This window comes from Neomonachus schauinslandi, chromosome 10 (genome assembly GCF_002201575.2).
Source record: "Neomonachus schauinslandi chromosome 10, ASM220157v2, whole genome shotgun sequence".
NCBI lineage: Eukaryota > Metazoa > Chordata > Mammalia > Carnivora > Phocidae > Neomonachus > Neomonachus schauinslandi.
The window spans coordinates 80680985-80708190 of NC_058412.1; the positions used below are offsets into that span (position 1 = coordinate 80680985).

Here is a 27206-nt window from a genome sequence, read left to right on the forward strand (position 1 = left end):
TATTTTTAATCAGCTCGGGTCACCTTTTCAGGAAGAGTTTCATTTAACTTTTTCCAAATCACTCATGGAAATATACATGCTAGGTGATAACATTAAGAGGAAAAAAAGAAGAAAAAGAAGAATTCCTTGAAGAAATGGCACCAAAAGAACACACGGTATAGTGCAGAGGTCCAAGTGGTTACCACGAGCTTGAGACACTCTCCCTCCCATAGATGTAGAAGAAATGACACATACCATTGTGGGCATGGGAAGGTGCATTTGGGTAGGACCCGCCCCTTTCAAAGCTTCCTGTGTGACTTACATTTTGATCACTGGTTCTAATTTCTTCATTTCTCATTTCTTGACTTCCAGAAATGAAGACGATTCTCAGGGAGGAGCTCTGAAACACAACGTACCGCAGCCTGTCAACAGAGCAAATTCACTGAAGTGATGACAGGACCCAGGGAGAACAATGCTTTATTTGAGCTGGATATTTCTTTGGCTTGTCACAAGAGAGAGAATTAAAGGAATGACTATTTCAGGTAGGGTTTTCACTTTTCATGTTAACATTGTGAGTCTTGTGGTCAGAGTTTAAAGTGACAGATAATCTGATATATCAGCAGCTTGACTTATTAATACAGAGCATTTCCTTCCTACTGTTGAGATGGGTGCAGGAAGAGAGAAATTACTGGGGTGAACAGCTTTCTGCTGATACCAAGCATCAATGAGGAGCCCAGTTATGGTAGCTGGGTGTTCAGTGGGAGCAGCTGAAGAGGAATGAGGCTCAAGTCCATTGGGAGGGAGTTAAAACATGACCTTCTAAATGGAAGCAGTGAAGAAGACAGACAAGGGAGCTTAATTCCTCATTAAATCATATGCTCTTTGTAAACGTAAGTTAGAGTTTAATCTTTTTCTCCTCCACTTTTGTTGAGATGTAAGTGACAGACAGCACGGCACAAATTTAAGATGCACAGCAAAATGATTTGACTTACAAGTAGAGTGAAATGATTACCACAGTAAGCTTAGTTAATATCCATTATCTCATATAGCTACCCCCAAAAAAGGACAAAAAAAAAGAAGCTTCCTCATTTTTTAGTTGTGATGAGAACTCTTAGAACCCACTTTCGTAACAACATTCAGATCTATCATACAGTAAGTAGTGTTAACTATAGTCATTGTGTTCTCCAGTACATTCCTAGTACTTCTGTATCTTATAATTGGAAGTTTGTGCCTTTTGACCACCTTATCCAATTTCCCCACTCCCCACCCAGCCTCAGGTAACCACAAACCTGATCTCTTTTTTTTTCTATTATTTGTTTTATTTTTTCATGGTTGGACACTGAAAATAATACTAGATAATTTTATTTGTTCAGTTTCTTTTCTTTCTTTTTTTACATTTTTTTTTAAAGATTTTATTTATTTATTTGAGACAGAGAGAATGAGAGAGAGAGAGCACATGAAAGGGGGGAGGGTCAGAGGCAGAAGCAGGCTCCCTGCCGAGCAGGGAGCCCGATGCGGGACTCGATCCAGGGACTCCAGGATCATGACCTGAGCCGAAGGCAGTGGCTTAACCAACTGAGCCACCCAGGCGCCCTTCTTTCTTTTTTTAAAAAAGATTTTATTTATTTATTTTTATTTGAGAGAGAGAGAATGAGAGAGAGAGAGAGCATGGGGCGGAGGGTCAGAGGGAGAAGCAGACTCCTCACTGAGCAGGGAGCCTGATGTGGGACTCGATCTCAGGACTCCAGGATCATGACCTGAGCCAAAGGCAGTTGCTTAACCAACTGAGCCACCCAGGCTCCCCTTTTCTTTCTTCTTTTTTTTTTTTAATGTTACTAAATTTCACTTTCTTTTTCTTTCTTTCTCTATTTATTTTTATTATGTTTATAAGTTTGTTTTTTGTTTTTTTGGGTTTTTTTGTTTTTTTTTTTTTTTTGGGACTCCACATATAAGTGACATCATATGGTATTTGTCTCTCTGTCTGACATTTCACTTAGCATAATGCCCTCAAGGTCCATCCATGTTGTTGCAAATGGCAGGATTTCCTCCTTTTTTATGGCTGAATAATATTCGTGTGTGTGTGTCCAACTTCTTTATTCATTCATCTGTTGATGAACACTTAGGTTATTTCCATATCTTGACCATTGTGAATAATGCTGGTGTGAACATAGAGGTGCAGAATATCTCTTCGACATAGTGTTTTCATTTCCTTTAGATATATTCTCAGAAATGAAATTTCTGCATCATATGGTAGTTCTAGTTTTCATTTATTTGAGGGGCCTCCATACTGTTTTTCCATAATGGATATACCAATTTATAATCCCAACAGTGCCCAAGGGTTCCCTTTCTCCACCCCCTTGCCAGCATTTCTTATCTCTTGTCTTTTGTTGATAAGCCATCCTACCAGGTGTGAGGTGATATTTCACTATGGTTTTGATTTGCAGTCCCTTAATGATTAGTGATGTTGGGCATCTTTTCACGTACCTGTGGTTCAATTATATATGTTCTTTGGAAAATGCTTATTCAGATTCATTGCCCGTTTTTAATTGGCTTATTCGGGGGATTTTGTTTGTTTGTTTGTTCTTGTTTATTTGTTGATTTTGCTTTTGAGTTGTACGTGTTCTTTATGCATTTTGGATGTTAATCATATATTTTATTAGATACATGGTTTGAAAATATTTTTTCCCATTCTGTAGATCATCTTTACATTTCGTTGACCATTTCTTTTGCTGTGCAGAAGCTTTTTAGTTTGATGTAGTTCTACTTGTTTATTTTTTTAAAGATTTTATTTATTTATTTGGGAGAGAGAGAGATCATGGGCGGGGGGGGGGGGTGGAGGGACAAGAAGACTCCCTGCTAAATGGGGAGCCCGATGTGGGGCTCGATCCCAGGACCCTGAGATCATGACCTGAGCTGAAGGCAGACGCTTAAACGACTGAGCCACCCAGGCACCCAACACTTTTTTATTTGGTTGCTTGTGCTTTAGATGTCATGTCCAAAAACTCATTGCCAAGGAGAGTTTCATCTTCTAATGCATCTCTCTGTTGCTTTGTTTCTTGTGGTTTTCAGATTGCTTCACCAAGAAACTGCTTTGGGAATATTCTTCAATGAGTGAGCAGTTTGTCTTATTTTGTGGCTTAACGGAGTCGTGCCACAGAAGTCAACTCTCACCAACCCAAGGCTCTGAAAACTTGCCCTACAGTGGTCATAAGGACTTACCTGATGTCCAGTGGTACTTACAACCTCAAAATGGAGATCCATTACGGGAAATAACTAACAACTCTGCTCACATCATCCAGAAGAGCACCCTACACTTTTTGACGACAGGAATACATAATGCTGGGTCATATATCTGTAGACCCAGGATTAGGTATGTCCCAAGTGCATTCTTATATGAAAACATTCCCAAATCCTATATTACCTGGATATAACATCTATGTTCACAGGACCTTGTTAACTCTCCTAGGAGCCCTCGGGATGAGGCCTGTTGTGTCAAGACCATCTTAGAAGTTAAGCCTAAGACAAATCTATCCTGTATACCAAATAACTCTGTATCACATGAGCAATACCTTCTTCTTGGTAGCATTGATTATATTCATTGCCCTAGCTTCAACTGCCAAATTGATGCACAAAGTCCAAATGTGACCTGGTACCAGGTAAGAATGACTTCTCCAAAACTGATGTGAAGTATGGTTTTTATGGTAACATCCTATAGGGGCTTTATAGAAATGTGGGTTTGAGAATCTGAGGCCTAGAGCTTCGCAAATACTGACCTTGTGCCTATAAAGAAGACCTGACCTTCTAAAGTGGTCTTTCTCCCAGGGAGCCACAGAGTGTGATATTGCAAGTAAGAGAACCATCTTTTTTTTTTTTTTTTAAGATTTTATTTATTTATTTGAGAGAGAGACTGAGATAGAGAGAGCATGAGAGCGGGGAGGGTCAGAGGGAGAAGCAGACCCCCCGCTGAGCAGGGAGCCCGATGCAGGACTCGATCCCGGGACTCCAGGATCATGACCTGAGCCGAAGGCAGTCGCTTAACCAACTGAGCCACCCAGGCACCCGAGAACCGTCTTTTTGATCAGTGCTAGCAAAATTTCTAAAAGTTAAGTGCATTACGTATGAAGTAAGACATAAACTTACGAACATCCGCTAGTGCAGAAGACCAGCTGAATTCATTTCTATTGTCTTTGGAAAGCAATGGGCACTATTAGGGGGAAGGGAGACACCAACATATGAGGCCTGGAGGGTTTATGAGCAAAATAAGAGACTGGAATGCTTTCCAAAGAGAGCACATCTGGGAGGACATTTATGGCAAACATAGGTGGCCCAGGTGACAGGTATCCTGCACAGATGAGAGCGGGGCGGGGGGCGGGAAGTCAGTAAAGAGGAAAGGGGGTGGGGGCAAGGAAGAGGCAAATTTCCTAATGATTTTGAGTTATGAACCACATGTGAGTAAGCTTCATAACAAAAACACTTCACATTGCCATGGCGTCTTACAGTTTTTCAAAGTGCTAACAGATATATAAATGCCACATAAACATCTCCTTCAACATAGCCCCATGGTAGTTGACCTCTGGGCGGTGGAAACAAAATAGAACTTAAATTGCCTCCTACACTTGTAATACTTGTTGGAAGTCCAATACTTTGCTGTAAAAAGTCATGTAAAACGTTAAATTTGACTTCAAACCATGTTTGTTGATATGAAAATATCATTTTAAATTGCCACTGATCAGTCACGCAAGTGGCCCATATCTAGCTGGTGGCTCTGCACAGTCCAAGACTCAGCAATCAGAGAGCTGTGGTGGTACAACCACTGTGGTGTGAGAAGCCATTTCCTCACTTGATTCCCTTGACGCTTGGTGACAATGGGTAGACGGGAGTTATCGTGTCCGCTATAGAAATAAGTGTACAGAGAGAACAAGTGACGAGATGTGCTGTAGGTCTCACATTTGTATTTTAAAGTGACACTGAAAAAATGCTGGCCTCAATAAAATCCTAACTTAAGAAACACATTAATTTCATAACCTCTAAAATGAGGTTAGCCAGAAAAGCCCATGATTCTGTTCATTATTTTCAGTTCCCTTTTTTTTATTAAAGATTTTACTTATTTATTTGACGGGGGGGGGGTACAAACAGGGACAAGGGCAGAGGGAGTGGGAGAGGCAGACTCCCTACTGAGCAGGGAGCCCCACACGGGACTCGATCCCAGGACCCTGGGATCATGACCTGAGCCAAAGGCAGACGCTTAATGACTGAGCCACCCAGGCGCCCTTATTTTCAGTTCTCTTAAGAAAAAAACTTCCCTTGGTTCAAAAATATTTGTGGTCTGGGATGACAGATATCCTGCTATGTCAACGGAGGCTGTTCTTAGGCCAGTAAGGCAGGCTTGCCCCCAGCCATTTCAGATCAAAATGCATTTAAATTTTCAATGATTATATCCCTGAAATGAAGGCTATTTTCACACTCAGGTAAACAGAAGCCACACAATAGTTGTCAGCTTTCTGCATATATATTGCTCTTGTAAACTAAACACTAACAGTGTATGACATTCAGAGAAGGAGGCTCTGGGGTCTTGACTGCAAAGGTCAGCCTGTTTTTAGTGGTGAATAAGCATCTGTCCTAAAAGTGGGCAAACAATGGCTCTTGTTAAAATTGTACTTTCGGGGCACCTGGGTGGCTCAGTCGTTAAACGTCTGCCTTCGGCTCAGGTCATGATCCCGGGGTCCTGGGATCGAGCCCCGCATCAGGCTCCCTGCTCCGTGGGAAGCCTGGTCTCCCTCTCCCACTCTCCCTGATTGTGTTCCCTCTCTCACTGTCTCTCTCTCTGTCAAATAAATAAATAAAATCTTTAAAAATAAATAAATAAATAAAATAAAATTGTACTTTCTAGGGGAGCCTGGGTGGCTCAGTCAGTTAAGCATCTGCCTTCGGCTCAGGTCATGATCCCAGGGTCCTGAGATCAAGCCCCTCATCGGGCTCCCTGCTCAGCAGGGAGTCTGCCTCTGCCTCTCCCTCTCCCTTTGCCCCTCCCCCATCTCATACTCTCTCACTCACTCTCTCTCTCAAGTAAATAAATACTAAAAAATAAAATAAAATTGTACTTTCTGATGCAGACTTGGATAGGTTATCATTCAAGTTATGTTTCCCAATTGCATGTATGTGTGCACGTGCATATACACACACCTGCACACACACATATATGCACACATACATGCGTGCAGTAACCTGAGAAGTCACAGACCTCACGGAAGGAGTGTATCACTAGAAGTCGTGACATTAGGCAGCAAATAATACACAGTGCTCTCTGGTACTCGAGTGGTGGGTGGGTCACGCCTAAGCCATCTCAGAATAGACGGCAGAGGATAACACTGGCTAAGCAGATGTTATTGTATTCAGATGAAACTCCCGACCAGGGACTCCTCTGCCGGATGTATAGAATATCCCACTGAAATAAATCCAGGGGCTCGAGGCTCTGGGGGCTTTTGGAAGATTTTTAATAGACACGTCAAAAAATTTAGGCTTGGAGATTCTTATTTATTTATTTATTTATTTAATTTTATTATGTTATGTTAATTACATCATTAGTTTTTGATGTAGTGTTCCATGATTCATTGTTTGCGTATAACACCCAGTGCTCCATGCAGAGGCTTGGAGATTTTTATGTGAAATATTAAATGGCCAAGAAGTCAGAATTAAAGTGAATTATCTGTTCTTTACTCAAAGAACATTTTCTCCATATTTTGCCAATTTCTAAAAATATAATAAAGAAATAGCCTACACAGACTTTTAAATAAATGAGAATTACAGGGACACCTGGGTGGCTCAGGCGGTTGGGTGTCTGCATTTGGCTCAGGTCATGATCCCAGGGTCCTGGGATCGAGTCCCGCATCAGGCTCCTTGCCGGGCGGGGATCCTGCTTCTCCCTCTGCCTGCCGTTCCCCCTGCTTGTGCTTTCTCTGTCTCTGTCTCTCTCGCGTGCTGACAAATAATTAAATGAAATCTTTAAAAAATAAATAAATAAATGAGAATTACATTTAATGAGAGGGCGTTTTACGTTCTCTCGCTAAGCAAACCTTTGACATGGGCAAAATTATAACAGGGCAGCGGGAGAGGTCCTTCCACAATGGCATTGAGACACAGTTATCAGCAACACTGCTGTGACCTCTTGTCAGTTAGATTTGTGCCCCAAGCAACCTTTCCACTGGTGGCTTAAGACAGTCTCATGCATATGCCACACTCACTGACCACGATGCTGACGTGGCTGGTGCATCTCCCCTGAGCCTTGCGTTCCATGGAATGTATGCACTCAGACCTGCCGCTTCTCCTTCGCATTTCTTTGTGGCCTACTTTTCTCACGGTCACTAGTACTGTCTGGCATTCTGTGAGCCTAGTGACCCAGACACCTGGTGAGTTGGTGAGACTGGCTCAACCAAAGATCAATGTGGTTCCAAGTACAGAAGAAGGAAAGATCATTTCAATTTGATTTCTGAAAAACATTCTCAAGGTCGGTACATTGGCCCATTCGGTTGTTCTCACTGAGCAATTTCAGAGTGCTCATAATCCTGCACAACTTCCTAACATCTGTACAATGCTATAACCCACATGTTGCCTAACCAATACTGAAAACAGAGAAACTGTTTTCTTCCTTGTTCTGAGCAGTATATCAATGCAGTCTATGATTGCATCAGCTTTGGGGTGGCTCCATTATGTGGTTGATTCATTCTTAGTTGGTAGGTAGAGGTTTTTTTGTTTGTTTCTTTTTGTTTGTTTGTTTGTTTTCACAAGAACAGTGATCAAGCCAATTCAGTTTTTGCTAATAGAGTAGAATTTGTAACCCACATTCATGGTTTTACATTTATTCTAATTAAATTCTGATTTTTGTTGGTTTTAGCTCATCATTCTACACATCAAGAGGTTGGAATTGATTTTGAAATCCACCATATTAAGCCATCCACTCCCAGATTTGTGTGACTTGAGGATGAGATGCAGGCATGATAGGTCTTAGCAAAAATATTGAACAGCCTGGCATTGAACTGCCAGTTCTCTCAGCTATTGACTCTAGCATGATCCCATGATCCCTTAATCCACAACTTGGGGAGTATTACTGCTCAATTAACTTAAAAAGGGCACCCAAATGGTGACTCATTCAGCGCAGGTATATCTATTTTACTTAACAAAGACCTCATCAACATGTTTTCCCAATGACTCACTACAGTGAAGACAGAACATCTACTGTATTCCTGTATTCCTCTGAGCCTCTTGTCTATTCATTTTATCATACATTTTCTTTTTTAAGGGCTCATAAGTCATTTGTCCAATAATCCATTCAAGACTTTGGCTAAAGATGAACATCTAGCTCATCGGTCTATATTTTTCATAATGTACCCTTTTCCACTTAGAAGATAAATACGAGGGGCACCTGGGTGGCTCAGGCATTAAACATCTGCCTTCAGCTCAGGTCATGATCCCAGGGTCCTGGGATCAAGCCCCGCATCGGGCTCCCTGCTCGACTGGAAGCCTGCTTCTCCCCCTCCCACTGCCTGTTTGTGTTCTCTCTCTCGCTGTGTCTCTGTCAAATAAATAAATAAAATCTTTAAAAAAGAAGATAAATACGAGTGCAAAATTTATGTTTAAGTAGAATGTGGTCGGTTGATGATTAGAGTAAGAGACAGAAGCTGCAGGAAAAGGCAGATGGGCAACAGAAAACAGAAGCACAAGGGGCACATTCTGTGAATGGTGAGTGGCTCAACATGGTGGGAGTGGAGAGTTCCTGAGAGGTTTTAGGGTTAGGACTGAAAACAAAGGCTGTAAGTTGGTTATGTGGTATGGTTATTGGGGGTCCCTATTGGTATGATTGAACTTTACAAGTGTGAATCCTGATCCAGGGAACTAGCTGTGGGGACAGAAAGGAGTTGGTGGATGCTAGTGATATCTTCAAGGAATAAAATACAAGATGAAATACTTTGGGGGACATAAAAGAGATGACTTCTGTTTTGGGTCTTTCTGGCTCAAATATGTTCACAACATTTAGCAAGTTGAGAAAGTAAAAGTGAATTCGATGAGGGATGATAAGAGCTCACATACACAGATCTGGACATAATGTGTCATTAAAACAGACATGGAAATGTCAAGTCCATCAGGGAGGGCAGGGCTTAAGATGTCCATGTTAGGAGTCCTCCCAGACTAGGTAACAAAAGCCCTGGGAGGAGCTCCACTGTGTCTTGGCTGGTAGTATTAGAGCTTGATGACAATAGAGGGTAGTATTTCAATAACTGCTCCTCCTAGAATACATTTTCTTTGTTCTTCTTGCTGCACACACTCCTTTAAAAGTCCCATTTTAGTGTCTTCCTCTTTTCTGCATATCTCTGTTCTGTCTAGGGCTTACTGACATTATTCATACAGGTTCACACTGAGATGTTCCTCCTTCCATATTTTGTTCAAGACTGTTTCACAGCTGAGCAAAACAGCCCCGTTAGCACCTCTCTTTCCTACTGGAATCATTTGCAATCATCTTACCAGAATGGGTTTCCCATCATTCTTTACACAAATGCCCTCTCCCTTACCTCTTTTCTTTGATGTTTCCTTTTAGTTCCATCTCATTAAGTCTTAAGAATACATATGAATGGGGTGCCTGGGTGGCTCAGTCGTTAAGCGTCTGCCTTCGGCTCAGGTCATGATCTCAGGGTCCTGGGATCAAGCCCCGCATCGGGCTCCCTGCTCCGCGGGAAGCCTGCTTCTCCCTCTCCCACTCCCCCTGCTTGTGTTCCCTCTCTCGCTGTGTCTCTCTCTGTCAAAATAAATAAATAAAATTTAAAAAAAAAAAAAAAAAAAAAAAAAAAAGAATACATATGAAGTCATACCTTTTTAATTTTTATTTAAGATTTCATTTATTTGAGGGCGCCTGGGTGGCTCAGTCGGTTAAGCGACTGCCTTCGGCTCAGGTCATGATCCCAGGGTCCTGGGATCAAGTCCCGCATCGGGCTCCCTGCTCCACGGGAAGCCTGCTTCTCCCTCTCCCACTCCCCCTGCTTGTGTTCCTGCTCTCGCTATCTCTCTCTCTGTCAAATAAATAAACAAAATCTTTAAAAAAAAAAAAAAGATTTCATTTATTTGAGAGAGAGAGAGAGAAAGCACACGAGCAGGGGCGGGAGGAGGGGCTGAGGGAGGGGCTGAGGGAGAGGGAGAAGCAGACTCCCTGCTGAGCAGGGGGCCTGACTCGAGACTCGATCCCAGAACCCTGAGATCATGACCTGAGCCGAAGGCAGATGCTTAACCAACTGAGCCACCCAGGCGCCCCCATACTTATATTTTTATGAAAAAAATCAAGTCCACTTTGTTTTGACCCATCCTCACTGTGGCTCAACTGAGGTCTCAGTCATGACTCTCCGTCCTCTCCCCATTACTTTCTTGGGTGATTCACGACACACTTCTGCTTCAATTTCTGCTCTTTGTATGTGATTATTGTATTCTCTAGAGTTTTATCTCTGAATTTTACCCCATGCTCTGACTCTTCTTTTGAAGGGTCCTTGACCCTTGAGATCAGCTGATTGATATTTAACATTGTCTGCCCCACTTATTTGCCTTCTTCTACTTCCTGCCTGTGGCTGCCCCTCTCTGACCTGCTCTGACCCTCCCCTTAGGCTCCTTGCCAACCTACTGGAAGTCCCTTCTTGGGCCACAGGAACCACACCAGAGACTTGGAGTAGGGGAATCCCTGCTCCTATGAGTTAGCATGGGAAGTAGAAGGGAAATTCCTCAATGAGAACATGAAGCTCAAGAGTCAGAAAAATTCACGTTGACCCTCGGTCCTCTCAGTTGCTAGCTCTGTGATACAGGGCAACACATGAACTCCAAAACCTCAGTCTTCTTGTAGAGTCTGTGCAATCCAATTCAGAGAATCCTTTGAGTGAATCATATGGGATAATACATGAGAAAGAATTTTATAATCTGTATAGGTAAAAAATACTTATTATTTTGTTATTTTTGTTACTTATCTCTTTGTTTTTGACTGCTGTGGTGAGAGATGCACTGAGGGCTATTTGTTGGAGATTGGAAGGCCATGTGCTACATGGAAGTTAGGGGCTACAGAATTATTGGTACAGTGAAACTCAACCATTCAACAGATATTTATCGAGCCCTTACTATGTCCTAGCCCCTAGTGATACAAAGGTGATTACATGAGTCTTAGGCTTCAAAACTTTTCAATTATGCATACTTTATTCACTCATCATTTACAAAGAGCTTACTCTTGCTGGCTTGCTTGCCATATACTAGAGACACAAAGACCAAGTCCATCTACGCACGCCAGCCTCTTCACTGTGGCCTTATTTCCTATATCCGTGCTCCATTTCAGTTGTTTCCAGGATGGAACTTACCTTCAATGGAGTGATTCCTACATATTACTCAAGACTCTGATTAGCCTGGAGGGAGCATCCCTGCTTCCTGTGAACCGAGCCAAGGCTGCCCAAGTGCATCAGACTGGCTTACTGCTCGGGGCCTGCCTTCTTAGACTAAGCACTCTCTCAGTCTCAGAAGGGAGTCATGACTCCATATCCTCTGATGGGAGGGATCTGTGTTTATTCCTGCCAGTGTGTCTAGGAGCAGCTATGTGTCTTGGCACAATGGCTGTCTCAACAACGACATAGAAAGAGGTAACTGTATACATAAATTATGATCAGAGGGCTCTGGGCAATCGTGGAGGTCTGGGAGCATGCAGGGACTGGTTTTGCTGGGAGAGTGCCTGGTCACTCCCTCTGTGAGAGTTACCTCTTGAGTTGGAGTTAAAGACTGAGCTGCAGCCTACCCAGTGGTGGGGAAAGTAGTGGGAGAGATGTACGGACACATGGATAGAGAAAGAACATGGTTATTTAGGGAATGGCAAGTGGGTGGAGAGGCAGTAGCAGGAAATGAGAGCAGGAAGGAATGGTAAGTTCAGCCAGGGGAGAACTTTAGACCTTAGCATCCATGATGGATATCCTAAATAAGGGAGAGAAGTGCTCATTATTGCATTTTAGTTTCCACTTGAGTTTGTGTCTTCCATGAGTTCATTGTTTCTCACTCATTAGTCATTCTTTGTCACATCTATGTACACCTGTTTAGTTGTTTACTTAATATTTTTTAAAGATTTTATTTATTTATTTATTTGACAGAGAGAGAACACAAGCAGGGGGAGTGGGAGAGGGAGAAGCAGGCTTCCCGCTGAGCAGGGAGCCCGATGCGGGGCTCGATCCCAGGACCCTGGGATCATGACCTGAGCCAAAGGCAGACACTTAACTGACTGAGCCACCCAGGCACCCTTTACTTAATATTTTTAATTTAAATTTCACCTTTTTTGAGTTGAATTTATTTAGAGACAAAACTTTATATTAGCCCCATACACACAAAAAACCTGTGCCCATTTCCATAAATATAAATATACATGGTTTTAAAAAAATTCATTGAGATATCAGCTCCTTAAAGCACTATGAGTTTTCTAGAATAGTCTCAGAGGCCTGAGTCATGCTTTGGGAAATACGAGGCTAAACAACTCTTTGTGGATCAGTCAGATTTGGTGCCTTGATCTCAACAGATAATGTCATTGCATTTGAAAATGCCCCTCATGAACAAATCAGAATCTTACAAATACAATTTCTGGACAGAAGCTCTTCATAGCTTGTGTGATGCTCTCATTTGTGAAGTTTTTCTGTTGTTATGACTAGTAGTAATAACAATTTTCTGGTTAAAGAAGGTTATTTATTTTTCTTGTCCCTTGGATTAGAATGGAAAGCTACTCCTTAAAGAAAAGAGCAACTCAATCCTAGTGGATGAAGTTTTCGAAGAACAGGATGGCACGTATGTATGTGATTACACTGAGTCGGATAACACAAGTGAGTGGACAGTCAGAGCTGTTGTTCAAGTGACAACCATTGGTAAGTGAGATTTTTGTTTCCAGATCTGGGATTTGAAGCCCCATTACCCAATTAAAGTTACCTTCCTTTGACTTAGTCCTGGCTTCCTTTTTGAAAAAAAAAAAAAAAAAAAAAGATAGTCATGCGAAGCCTTAAAAGCACAAAGACGTTAATTTCTCGTTAACCTAGATTCCATCCCTGGGAAAGGCCTAGTTCCGGATCACATTCAAATTGTCGCAAGTTGGGTTTTCCCTGCATTGATCAATCCCTGGTTTGTTTTTGTAATAAGTTAAAAAATTATATGAAATATTTCACACACAGCAATAAATGACACCATGAACCTATCCCCAGCTTTAATACATGTTAATGTCTTTCCACATGCTTAAAATCTTGCTTTTCCTTTAAAGAAACAAAACATTGCAGGGACAGCTTGAGGCCTATGCTCCTATCTCTTCCGGCTCCTTCCCTTCCCAGCAATAGTCCAATCTTGTAGCTTATCTTCTTTCATTTATGTCTTTATGCTTTTCTACAAACATATGTAGACATTAATAAAATAGAACATTGTTTTATGTTATAAAATGTGTTTTGTGTTAAAAACCCATGGTATTATTCTAAGGTATTGTTTTGCCAATTTACACGCCCCTCGGCAAGGAACAGATTCCCATTATTCCCAAATAATGTTTGGTGTCATCAGGCTTTTTGATTGGTGTCAAGTGAGATCTCTCTCTCTTTCTTTTTTTAAGTCCCGATTTACATTTCCATGAGTACAAATGCAGTTTAATATCTTGTTATATGTTTATTGGTCTGTTGGGTTTACTCTTCTATGATCTATTTTTGGCCCAATTTTTCCATTGGGTCGTTCTTACTAGATTTACAAGTGCCCACATGAATAAATTGTACGCTGCAATTAATTTCAGCATGGCTTTTGTCAAAACACAACAGGGTTGGTCATTCATGCTTTGTATTAAAGAGCTACAGAACGGTTGGCTTAGCTCTTAGTAAATACATTGATTATTTTTACCTCCTCTTCTTTTAGTGTAAATACAAATTACATTAAACACCCTGAGGCCAAGTTAACCACTTCTGCCTCCTTTCTGGATCTCAGCAATTTACATTTATATTAGATTGTTCCTTGGAGGAGAAGTTAGAATACAAGTATCCCACTTGTACCCCTTGCCCCCTCCACGGTATGTCAGGCATGATAACTCAGCCCATCAAATTTTCAGGGGCAGAATCTGCTTTTCTCTTTCTCCCAAGGGATGCCTTATAAAATCTGTTACCTCTCTTTTAATCAAGCATTCCTGTCTTCCTCACTCACTCATTCATTCTTTCATATATTCATTTTTACACAGATATTTGTTGCATATCTAATACATGTCAGGCACTGGGATTAGTGTTAAGGCTGTAAGAATGAGCTCCTGGAAACTTTCTGTGGCCACCCAGAACTTCCCACTTTGTGGGGTACACAGGTCATCATAATACATTTCGATGAGTGGCGAGAAAGGGGACATGTGGGAGGTCCACCAAACCCAAACCCAAACCTGGACACACCATGTCCAAGTGAGAACTGAGGGGTGAGCCCAAAACAGAGCAATGAAGGTGGTCAAGATGCCATTCCAGGCAGAGGGAGCAGCACCGTCAATGTCTGGGAGATGAGAGAGGGCATGCACAGTCCAGGAAGAAAAAGAAGGTTCATTGAGAGTGAATGTCTGGAAGCAGGACTGACATCACACTGTTTTAGCGCCTTTGAACTTTATTTAAGGAACAGTGGGGAGCTATTGAGGGTTCTAAGCAGGAGAGTGTCATGAATAGATTTGTATTTGAGGTAGATCATTACATCTGCTGTGTAGAAAATGGATTTGGGGGGAGCAAGAATGGAGAGAGCAATTGCTGATGGTAGCCTGAACTAGGAGCTGCAGTGGGGATGGACAGAAGTGGACAGACTCAGGAAATATGGAGGGAGTACATCCGAAAGGATCTGGGAACTGGCGGTGAGGAAGAGGGAAAAGGAGGGATCCAGGACAAGAGAGTTGGGTTTTAGGTGGACTTTCTGTTAGATACTGATGGAAGATAGCATCGCATGGCATAGATAAGAGCTGACATAGGGCACAAAAGGGGGAGCACAGCAGGTTTGATGCATATTCTTTTTTTTTTTATTCTTATGTTAATCCCCATACATTACATCATTAGTTTTAGATGAAGTGTTCCATGATTCATTGTTTGTGCATAACACCCAGTGCTCCATGCAGAACGTGCCCTCCTCAGTACCCACCACCAGGCTAACCCATCCTCCCACCCCCCTCCCCTCTAGAACCCTGTTTGTTTTTCAGAGTCCATCGTCTCTCATGGTTCGTCTACCCCTCCGATTTCCCCCGCTTCATTCTTCCCCTCCCGCTACCTTCTTCTTCTTCTTTTTTTTTTTTCTTAACATATATTGCATTATTTGTTTCAGAGGTACAGATCTGAGATTCAACAGTCTTGCACAATTCACAGCGCTTACCAGAGCACATACCCTCCCCAGTGTCTATCACCCAGTCACCCCATCCCTCCCACCCCACCCCCCACTCCAGCAACCCTCAGTTTGTTTCCTGCAATTAAGAATTCCTCATATCAGTGAGATCATATGATACATGTCTTTCTCTGTTTGACTTATTTCACTCAACATAATACCCTCCAGTTCCATCCACGTCGTTGCAAATGGCAAGATCTCATTCCTTTTGATGGCTGCATAATATTCCATTGTATATATATATACCACATCTTCTTTATCCAGTTTGATGCATATTCTTAAAAGATGCCCCTGGTTGCTCACTGCCTAGACTTAGCAAAGGTGATGAGAAACAGCTTTATTTGTGTATCAGCAGAACGTGATGATGGATTTAATGTGTGAAGAGGGAAATGAAGGATGTTTTTGTTTTCTGGCAAAAAAATGTTTTTGTTAACGTGGTCAACGGTGACACCATTTCATGAAACAAGAAAAGGCTGAAAAAGAAGAAGTCTAAGGAAGAAATGAAGGATTGGGTTTGAAAGGACTTTTAATGATCCAAATCACAATGACAAGGAGGAATTTGGATAAACCAGTCTGGAGATGTTAGGGCTGGAGATGAAAGGTGAAGGTGGTCAACATGGTATCTAAAGCAAAGGCACTGCATGAGGTCACCTAGGGAGTGAGTATAGAGAGAAGAGGGTCTGGAACTGAGGTCTGGAGCACTACAATACTTGGAGAGATTAGGAGGAAAAGGAGGATCCCCAGAGGGGGTAGAGCAAGGGTGTGAGAACAGAGGGAAGCTGTCCCAGGGCAAGTGACTAAAGTATCTCCGGGCAGAGGGAGTGATGCTTGAGAACTCATCATTGGGTTTGGGAAGATGGCAGACATTATTTACATAAGCGTTTGAGAACTCATCATTGGGTTTGGGAAGACGGCAGTCATTATTTACATAAGCGAGTGGGTACCGGTAGAAGGGTGGGGAGAAGACCTGTAAAGGAAGTGCAATTGATGACGTGGGGGAGAGATCATTTCAAGGTTCAAGAGCTTTCGTAGGGAAGAAGCCTAGAGAGTGAACAGCACCACAGCAGAGAACAAGGAAGAAAACCGATATTCACAAGAAGCACAGAGAAAGCGGGGCCCCCAAACACATCGGGAAGTGAGCAGAGAGGCAGAAGGTGAACAAGAGAGTAGGGGAGCAGGGAACCAAAAGACGAGAGGGTTCCAAGAGATGGTGCCTGACAGTGTCCAAGCTGTAGGGAAATAAAGCTGAAGAAAAACTCAGTTGTGCCCAGTGGATTTAGGTGCCAGGAGGTCACTGGGGTCTTTAGACAAAGCAGTGTCTGTGGAGTGATGGGGGCAGGACCCGAACTACAAGGAAAGTGAGAGAATGGAGATGAGCATATAGGACTGTTTCAAGAATGTGGCTGCGAAGGAAGGAGAATGAGTGCAGCAAGGAAGTGAGGTGCAGGGATTTTTCTCTCTTTTAAGATGGAGAGACTGAGCATGGATAAGTGCCAATGGGAAGAAGTGGGGTGGGGGGAGCGGAGAGGAGAGAGAGAGAGAAAGAGAAAGAGAAAGAGAGAGGAAAATATACAGGGGAGAGATGGAATCTTTGAGGGAAGGAGGTCCCTGAGAAGTAAGAGGACAATGTCCAGAGCAGAGGCGATGAATTTCCCTTTATCAGGAGATGGGACATAGTCAGGAGGAATTTTGACCACGGAGCCCTATTTGACAGTTCGGGGCAGGAAGTTGAGGGATAAACGGTAATGGAGGGCCAGACTCACCTTTATTTTGAAATAAACCACGATCTTAGTGATGGACGGGGTGGACTCCAGTCTGGCTGATGTGGGCATTTTCTCAGGTGTGTTCTTCTTCTGGATTACTCAGCCAGATGGGGCTAAAAAGCAATCTTGTAGGAGAAGATAGGAATGGGGGCTCAAGTCTGCAGTGGTTGAGCAGGGCTGGTGCAGAAGAAAATGCAGCCAGGTGGATAAGGGTTTATCAGGGACTAATGTTTTGCTAGCACCTACGACCTGATATCATGGTCATTTTTGCAGGCTTGTTTTTCACATGGAAACCTAAGTTCCTAGCTTTACAGAATATGAATCAAAATTGAAGAGAAAGCTCCAAAGCATTGAGATCAAAGTGCCCCTTTGTACACACATCTTCAGCAAGCAGGCTTTCAGATTTCCCAATGCACATAATAATTTCTATTTTCATCTTTTAGTGAAAGACACTAATCACAAACCAGATATTCTGGATCCCATCGAGGACACACTGGAAGTAGAACTTGGTAAGGTGGGTTGCGTTATCACCCTTGAATGACATTGTGCTTCTGGGAGTAAGTCTAAGTGTGATATAAAGAAAAGAACCTCGGGATTTTTTTTTAAGTATTTTATTTATTTGTCAGAGAGAGAGAGAGCACAAGCAGGGGGAGCAGCAGACAGAAGGATAAGCAGGCTCCCCGCTGAGCAGGGAGCCCGATGCGGGGCTCGATCCCAGGACCCTGGGATCATGACCTGAGCCAAAGGCAGACGCTTAACGACTGAGTCGCCCAGGCATCCCAAAGCTTGGGATTTTAAGTCAAACAGAATTGAGTGTGAATCTTAGCTCAGCCACTGGCTACTTTTGTGATCTTAAGATCATAAGTTACTTATTCTTTCTTAGCTTCAGTTACTTATTCTTTCTAAGCTTCAGGTTTTAAATCTGTAAACAGACAGAAGAAAACTGACCTCATCTGGATGCATCGAGAAATGTAGGATAACGTTTGTTAGGTGGCTGGTGCAGTGGACATGATCAATAGATTTTAGATTCTTCCTTACTCATCACAGAAATAGCTGGTTATGTATATTAGGTCCATTGGTGAAGTCCGTAAATTTAACCAATTTACCAACATGAATAGCATGAATCTTTGCAAACATGGTGTTTGGTGTGGTCTTTAAGATAATTGTAGAGGAACTACATCCTCTGCTCAAGCAACTCATATTCCCAACCAGTGTCTTTTGGGTAGAGCTGCAGAGTGACTTTCCTCTTGGTCTCCTTGTATTTTATCAACTTCAATAACATCTACATTTTCCCACACAGTAAAATAAGAACTGCTCTATTTAAAACCAAGTGCTGGTTGTTCCAATAAAATAAGTGCTCCTTTAAATGCTAAAATATTTAGAATTACAGAAATGTCAAAATAGATACTATGGTAAAAGACCGCTAGATGGCGGTATCAGTGTGTCCTGATTACGGAAATAGAATTTGCAAAACCAGCAGCATCACAAGAATGCAAGGAAGGAGGAAAGGAAAAAAAAAATTAATAATTCAAAAATAGCCAAGCTACATATGGTTTCAGTGAATTTTAAAGAATTACAGGGCAGAGGGACATAATTAAGGTGCAAAGACGATTTTTTTAAAGGTGAAAATTTGAGTTTGAGGCAGAGTATATCTGGATACCCCTTATGGAAAAAATGGGTAGAAAGAGGACAGTGTGATAATTTGCATCCCCACAGTAGTGCATTGCTCAGGAAACTGCTGAATATCTAAATAATTTCTTCTTTAAACTAGAGTAGAGTAACCTCACAATTTTAATTTAATATGCAAATATTGGTCAGCAGTAAAATGTTCTTTATTGACACACCTTGTACTCAACAGCAGCGTTGGAAGAGCAGGCTGGTCACTGAGGGGACTCCTCATTTTCCTGGTGTCTATCCTCAAACCACATCAGAATTCTTAGTGCTATGACCATATAGTCGCAGGTTTGAGATATAAGTATTGCCCACTGGAGACAAACAGACCTGGTCTTACTTGTTTCCAGATGAGAGACAGCTAGATGTTCGGTTATTTTCTGGCACACCTGTTTTTTACCTGCAAACGTGATGGCAGTCATGAACGGTCTTGGCGGGGGGAGTCTTCCTCCTGCATAGGACAAAGTGTTCTCACGGACTTCCTATCTTCTGTGTCGCCTTCATTTTCAGGAAAGCCTTTAACTCTAAACTGCACAGCACGATTTGGCTACCAAAAGACCTTTATGCCTGTAGTAAAATGGTACATTAAAGATTCTGACCAGGAGTGGGAATTCCCAACATCTGAAGAGATCGGGTAAGAAGGAAATTAGCAGATGATATTCTTTGCCACCCACACTAAATGCTTTCGCCTTTGGAAACCTTAAAAATGTACACCCAGAGGCGAGCCAACAGGCCCAGTTCACAGTGTGGCCACTAGCGCCAACTAGCGGTGACAAGAAGAGCATGGAAATGCAAAGGGCAGGTTCATTTTAAACAGCCCTTTCTGACAGGCCATAAAATATTTAAGTTGTTGTGAAGCTCAGTTTGTATCAACAGTTTGATGGGGCTGCTTTAAACATCAAGCTGACAAGGAGACAAGCATACCGACCCAGGCTGCCTGAATAGAAGTAGCACGTCCAACTAATGGGAAAGAATGCTTACCCTCCCAACCCCATTTTTCCCAGTGCCATCCATTTAGAGTAGTGGTGAGTTCAGGGTTCCAAATCTTCAGTCATGAACAATCTGGAATGCACCCAGAGGAAAACGCACATTAATGAGTCTAACCAAAAATATGTGAAGCGATGAATAGTTGAAGCAATCCAAATGGAAAAGGAGATGCCAAGGTGACATATCTGTCTTGAAGTCCTTGGAAGCAATTACGTTTTATGGAAACTAGACTTAGTTTGTTCCCCTCTGGAGCACAGAACCCCGATTAGTGGACAGAATTTACTGGGAAGACATTTTAGCTCAAGAGAAAGGAAAACTCTAGCTATTCAGAGCTAACCAATGCCTCATGAAGCTGGACTCTGGTCCCTGGAAGGATTAAGGGTTTGGATCCAATTGGTCAGGGCTGTCACTAAAAAATAGAGTTCCTTGTTTTTCCAAAATCTGTTCCAAAGTAATAGTCTATGTATTAAGCTCTTCCTTCTGATTCTTAAAACATTTCCATGAACAAATGTACTATCTTGAAAAGTACGCATTACTACAAAAAGAACAAATTTTGATAACAGTAATAGAATTTAGCAAGAACTTCTAAGACAAGGGAAGTCACACAAGCCCTTGGGTTCGAATCTCTGTTTTCCACCTGTTGGCAATGTGACCCTTGACCCCTGCAAGACATCCCACCACCTGTAATCTATGGACACTTATGTCCACTTTGCAAGGTCCCTGTAGGGAGCTGATTCTGTAGAGGTGACATGCTCGTCATGGTCCCCGGCCAGTAGGAAGCATTCAGTGAATATGAGTTGGTATTGTAGACTCCAAGCAACACGGCCTAAAACACTATCCATCTAAATAATATTCCTTCATGTAAAGACAGACTGTAGATCGGCAACTTTAGAGAACCCAAATAGTGAATAAATACTGAGACTTACAACTTGCTGGATGGGGCAGAATGGCATAGGGCCAGGATTCAGGCTGTCACTTCCAAGCAGAGTGACCTTGGACTGCCACCTACCTTCTGTGCCTGGTCTGCGTTGCTGGCCAAGTCAGGATGATCATACTCTTACCTCTTAGGGACTCCTATGAGGTGAGGCATGCAGGAGACTCCATAGTCCACAGTAGGTGTTCAAAAGGGTGAGCACAGATACATGGTAAGCCCTTGGTGGAAGTGAGCCACTAGTCAATATTATTCTTAAATTATTGTTATTGTCTGTTTTCAAGGGGAATGCTTAGAGCAATGAAGGTCAGATGAGACTCACCATAAATTAAATTCTGGTGTAAATGCATAAAATGATGCCTAGCAGATTCAATAATCAAAAAAATGGGCCCCCATCATAAGATGGTCAATCTCAACTTCTTCTGGACACTCCCCTAGCTCTTCTGAAAGCTTAACTGTTGGCTGCTAATATGAATTCCAAATACTGCAAAAGTGGTCAGTGCATGCTACTGACTGAATAAAGTATTCATTCTTCTTTCCTAGTGTTAAATCCACCAAAAAGGATAAAGTCATTGCCCGTGTTATCCACTTGAAAGAAGTTACTCAGAGGGAGCTTCGCAGGAAGCTTATTTGCTTTGCCCAGAACTCCATCGGGAACACTACCCAGTCCATCCAACTGAAAGAAAAAAAAGGAGGTAAGCCTGGAATGTTGCCACATCATGCACACAACTGCTTTTATCTGAGAGGAGAGGAATTTTCCTTAAGAATTGTAATGATGATGATAGCAATTAACATTTGTTAGATGCCGGACACTATGCACTTTGCTTGTATTAAACCATTTAATACTTTGACCAAGGGCACATCACTATTAAGTTTCATATCAATTATCCAGAACTGGTCCTCTTAACTAATACCCTGTGTATGGGTGCTGTGTTGGATAAGCCAGTCATTCATTCATTCATTCATTCACTCACTCATTTATTCATTCTACAAATACCTAAAGGGCATGTCCTGTGTAACAGGTATTGTGCTAGGACCTAGCTTCTTTTTAGGGTTTTCTTTTCCTGGCTTCTCAATCCAGAGAACATGATGGTCAGGTATTGCAGAATGGAGAGAAGAGTCATCTTGCTCATTGCTCAGGGTGGTATGTGTAATATCACAGATCACAGCCTTTTAAAGGTGGAGTGGAAATTCCTGGTAAAGAAGAGTTTTGAAATTTCTTTAAGAAGACACTCAATGATGAGCTTGATATCATTCATTCAATTAATAAGTGATTACAAGAACAAGCAAGTTTTGAATGCTACTGAGGCTTACGTGAGACAAAATTTGTGCTTGGCCATAGTGGATGCTCTGTAATGGGGCTCCTGTCAGGAGAGGTGTGTGGAAGGTCTCATGTGTTAGGTACCGTGGAGGGTACAAAACCAAGCCATGCATTGCTCCTGGCCTCAGGAAGTTTAGACTTTACTGGTGATGATAGTGCATGAAAATAATTTATAATATACAATGAGAGGGATGCAAATGGGTGGTGTGGAGGTTTACGGGGGAAAAATAACTAAAAGTGGCCATGATCAGTTTCCCTGACCACCCCAATCAGGAATGGCTGGTTCCCGTGAACTGTCTCCAATTCATTGTCAGATAGTTCCCACAAGACGTAATTGTATGTATTTCCAGACTCAAGAGAATGCTTCCAAGAGAAGTACTTTTGATAAAAATAACAGGGTCCGAAAAGGTGCTGGGTGGGCCCACAGCGTTGGTTGGACTGTGGTCTTGTCCCAGGAAAGCTGTCTGTGCGTTTGCTCATGGCTGCCATCTTTCCCCCAGCATTGTTCATATACATCCTACTTGGCACCGTCATGACCCTGGCAGGAGTGCTGATGGTAGCTGTTCTGCTCTACATGTACCGGATTGAAATAGTCCTGCTGTACCGAACCTACTGGAGCAAGGATGAGACGCTCGGGGGTAAGGTGACCCCCAACTTGCCTCTGGATTTTCCTCTCAGAACTGACTTCGAGGAAGAAACTCAAGAAATGGGTGTTCCCTGTTGGAGAAAGTCATGGCCCTCAGCCTTTGAGACCTTCTTCCAGGTCTGGTGGCTTCACACCTGGGGGAGCTGGGAGCAAGTGGGTAAACAACTTTTTTTCAGTCCATTTACCAGGAATCTTGCTGACCGACGATGCTGTTGTAGATAGAGCATGTTGGGCTCGAACATAACCTTGCTGTTCACCAACCTAACGCAATATGACAAATGACATAACATCTCCCTAGTTTCCTCTCCTGTAAAATGGGATTGTAATCACAATCGCAACGAATGCTCTGAGGACTCATTGAGTTAGGACATATTAATCATTTAGAACAGCATCTAGCACGTAGTAAACACTCAGTAGAAGCCAACTGTTACTATCTCTTGAGTACTGAGGGCATGCGAGTCAGGTGTATTAGCTGCTTCAACTGTCACAGCGACCCTGCAAGCCTGGCAGAGGGACATGAAGTCATGGGCCCAGAACTGAACTGCAAGATAGTGCTAGAATTGAGGATTTGGACCCAGGCGGTTTGGCTTAGAGCCCCCATAAGCTATTACCTCGGTTAGTCTCATCTATAAAACGAGGGGCTTTGAAGATGGTGGCAGTGTTTGAAAAGTGTTGAAATTCTATAAAATCCAAGTACTATTACAATGAATGAAGTTATCTGCCCACTTCCGCAGGAGATGGGATCATAGTGCTTATTGGTGTTTGCTTCTTTAGAATAGAAGAGCTGGTTTGAGTGTTTTTCTAGCCCCGGAGGTCCCTAAGATGAGAAAGTTTGCAGTTTTGCTTGGAGAGGGCAGGATCCCTTCTGCTGGATTCCGGGGCTAATTACTTCCCACGCCAGTGCTTGCCCCACACTGGGAACACACTGAGGAGCTGTCAGATCTATAGGAAAAGGACAAGTCAATCGTATCTTTCTTAGACTAATAATTGAGAATTCATGCAAGCAGTCCTTAAGCCAAGAGTGTTTTTTTAGATTTATTTCTTTAAATTAGCTTCTTAGCTTTTACGAGTTGAGCAAGTTATTTAACCAATGTCATAATCATTCCCCTAGATGACTTATGCTTTTTTATTTTTTTACTGAAATGATATTTATCTTAAGATTCTAGAGCTTGTACAGACGAACCAATCAATCGTGAAACTTTTAAATCGCTCTTTTTACTTTGCACAGACGGTAACCTGATGAGGAGGCAGAACCTGGTTTTAAAGCACAGTGATTCGGTGCCCTTCTGTGGCCAAATCTAGTGTTTTATAGTAAAATGCCTGTTTCCTGTGAAGTTAATGCTGAATATCCAAAATTTTGGAGAGACATAGATGGGCGGAGTTGCAAAGGACCTAGGAGAGTTCTAATACTCCCACTGGCTAATTTTATTACCAAAGAAATTTAATGTTTCCAGATTATAGAAAAAGCCAAGCTCGCTGGAGTTTCACAGGGATATGGAAGGAATGGAGGTGACTAGGGTGTGTGTCACACATTTAAACCACATAGCCCTTCCCTGCTGGCCATGCCCCACGAGCCTCCTCCTTCCCACCGGGGCAGTGAGGAACTTTGCACATGAGCCTCCCGGGCCTCGATTCTTCGGCATCGCCCTTTCTTGTCTCCTGGACCTCTCCCCCTCCCTCTTCTTTTTTCTACTGCTGGCATTTCCATCCACCAGGGCCTCTCCTTATGTCCATGTTCAGCAACTGTAGTGCCAATTGCATTAGCCCCCTGGGCTCTTGCTTGCTATTGTAACACTGCTATTTGCCAGTCATTGTGCAAAGGACTGGAATATGATTCGGGTATGTCCGGATGCCAATGTCCATGAGTTAACTTTTGAGATTCTCTCCCTCTCTTGGTTGGCTAGTTATGTAGCACATCCCAGTACTCAATGTGCATTTGTAATCATCCGCTCAACAGAGGCACATGAGACTTTACGAATAGCCTGAGATGAGCTTCATAAATATGATTTCCCATCTAGAAATCAGGGGAAAAAGATATTTATCTTGTGAGCCTGCTGTGAGCCAGACACCACGCACTTTATATACATTGTATCACGCAACCCTGAAAACTGTCCACCAGGGAGTTCTTATTACAGCATTTTACACATGGCGATTCTAATATAGGTACTTGCGCCGTCAACTTTATCCTTTGCAAGGTGCTGGGTCTTGGCAGTGCTTTGCTCTCTGGATGTTATCACGCTTTGACGGAACAGACTCTTCTTTGATGTGTAACGCAGGAGATAGCAACAGCGCAGTGCAAAGAAAACTCAGAGGAACCCCCGGGTACGTGTGATTTAATCACAGAAGTCACAGCTGTTTGCTCTGACCTCAGTGAAAAGGCAGGAGTGCGTCATAAATTAGATTTGAATCCGGTTGGACGGTCGACACCACTTAGCAGTGTGATTCTGAAATGGACACACAGCTGCTGCTTTTTATTGTTAAATCAATGCAGTAAGGAGCCCAACACTTAATTCTTGCCCATATGTCATAGGATACAAGGCCCATGTATGTAAAACATATGTAAATGGTTGACTTTTTTTTTTTTATCGTTTCTCTTCCTCAGATAAAAAGGTATTTGATGCTTTCGTATCCTATGCGAAAAGGAGCTCTTTTGAGAGTGAGGCCGCTTTATCTCCGAGTGAGGAATACCTGGCTCTGAATCTATTCCCTGAAGTTTTGGAAAACAAATACGGATACAACTTGTGTTTGCTCGAAAGAGATGTGGCCCCCGGAGGAGGTAGGTCCTGCATGCCAAGAGAAGATCTAGAACAAAAAGGACAGTTGAATACAAGCACTCTCTGGGCTTTCCCATCATTCCTTCTGTTGGGATATACCTCTTCTGGAAAGTTCCATGAGCTTAGAATATGTTGGACCATAGCATAGGAGAATATGTGCTGCAGAGACAAGTTCTGTCATCCAAAAAAAAAAAAATCCATCTTCAGAAAAAAATTATTAGGCCCTAGGCAGGCCTTCCTGAACAAAGATAGGATTCCTGGCTCCTCCCTAGGAAGTCATCTCTGTCATCCCAAACAGGTGGCCCCACCCCTCAGCATTGGATAAGGCCGGGCACAATGGCCACTCATCAAATGTGCAGATCTCATTCCGTCCCCCCCTTCCCCTGCCCCAGGCACCCCACCAGGGAGCCTGGGGCATTCCATGCCCCCCTGTTATCCCAGCCTGCCTTGTGCCAACAAGCTGGGCTCCTAGAGGAATTGAGAGTTTGAGGACACGGAACACAAAGAGAGGAATGTGAAGTTGAGAGTCACCGGACACTAGAGTATATCTTCACCTGTCAGGAGCGTTGATACAGCAAAAGCGGCATAGCGAACATGCTTCCCTTCCTCCTTCCCCAAGAGTGCCTTTGCAAGGAACCCTCTGGGTAGATCTGGGAGATTCGGAGATTCGGGGTTATTGAGACTCCAGGTTTAGCAATAACAGTTCCTTAAATTCTTTATTTCCAGTGTATGCCGAAGACATTGTGAACGTGATTAAGAAAAGTCGAAGAGGAATATTTATCCTGAGCCCCAACTATGTCAATGGACCTAGTATCTTTGAACTACAAGCCGCAGTGAATCTGGCCTTGGATGATCAAACACTGAAACTAATTTTAATTAAGTTCTGCTCCTTCCAAGAGCCAGAGTCTCTACCTCATCTTGTGAAAAGAGCTTTCCGGGTTTTGCCCACAGTCACTTGGAGAAACTTAAAATCAGTCCCTCCCAATTCCAGGTTCTGGACTCAGATGCGCTACCATATGCCAGTGAAAACCTCTAAAGAATTGCGGTGGAACCATCTCAGAAGTATCCCCGAATTGTTTCACTGGAAACGACTCAGTAAAACAGAAACCACTGGGAGGAGCTCCCAGCCTAGGGAACGGTGAAGTGGACCCTGAACCACCTCCTCCCCGCCCCTGGTGAGTAGAGATGTGGATGTGAGTGGAGATCCACACAGCACGGATCAAGTTGCTATAAGATGGGAAGTGTTTTGTCGACTCTGAGCAAGCCTGACAGGCCCTAGAATGACCCTGAAGCTCTGGTAGAGCCTCTGATAGCCTCTGGACCGAGGGAGAGTAAATTCTCCGGATGCTCACACACATTCAACACACAATGAGCCTCAGACTTTCCGAGCGGTCTGAGCAGAATTGGCAGATAGAGTCACTTTTGCTTTGTGGCTATCGACTACCATGTCTGCTATTTATTATACATATAAATTTATATATATTTGCAATCAAATAAATATTATTTTATTCGAAGTGACTGATTTAAACTTTGCCTAAAGCTTCTCTGTAAACAACAACAACAATACTTACTCCATGTTCACCCATTAACTCTGGAGCACAGAAAGTAAGTGGGAAAGGCAGAAACCAGGGGGGACAAGGGGCAGACAGGGCCACCGTCAATCTCTACTCTGTCCTTGAGGGCAGTGTCCTCTCTGAGCAGATGAAATAGAGGAGGAGCCTTTCCTGTGGGGGTGGGG

The 27206-nt window shown here is 42.8% G+C and overlaps 1 protein-coding gene across 1 annotated transcript; it reads left to right on the forward strand.

Moving 5' to 3' along the window:
- Positions 1–393: 393 nt before the first annotated feature.
- Positions 394–26610, forward strand: LOC110572060 (interleukin 18 receptor accessory protein). Its single transcript, XM_021680306.1, has 10 exons — positions 394–521; positions 3049–3349; positions 3446–3635; positions 12737–12887; positions 17582–17647; positions 19320–19443; positions 21271–21422; positions 22549–22686; positions 25297–25470; positions 26195–26610. The coding sequence occupies exons 1-10, from the start codon at positions 452–454 to the stop codon at positions 26608–26610; spliced, it is 1782 nt and encodes a 593-aa protein (XP_021535981.1). The 5' UTR covers positions 394–451.
- Positions 26611–27206: the final 596 nt, after the last annotated feature.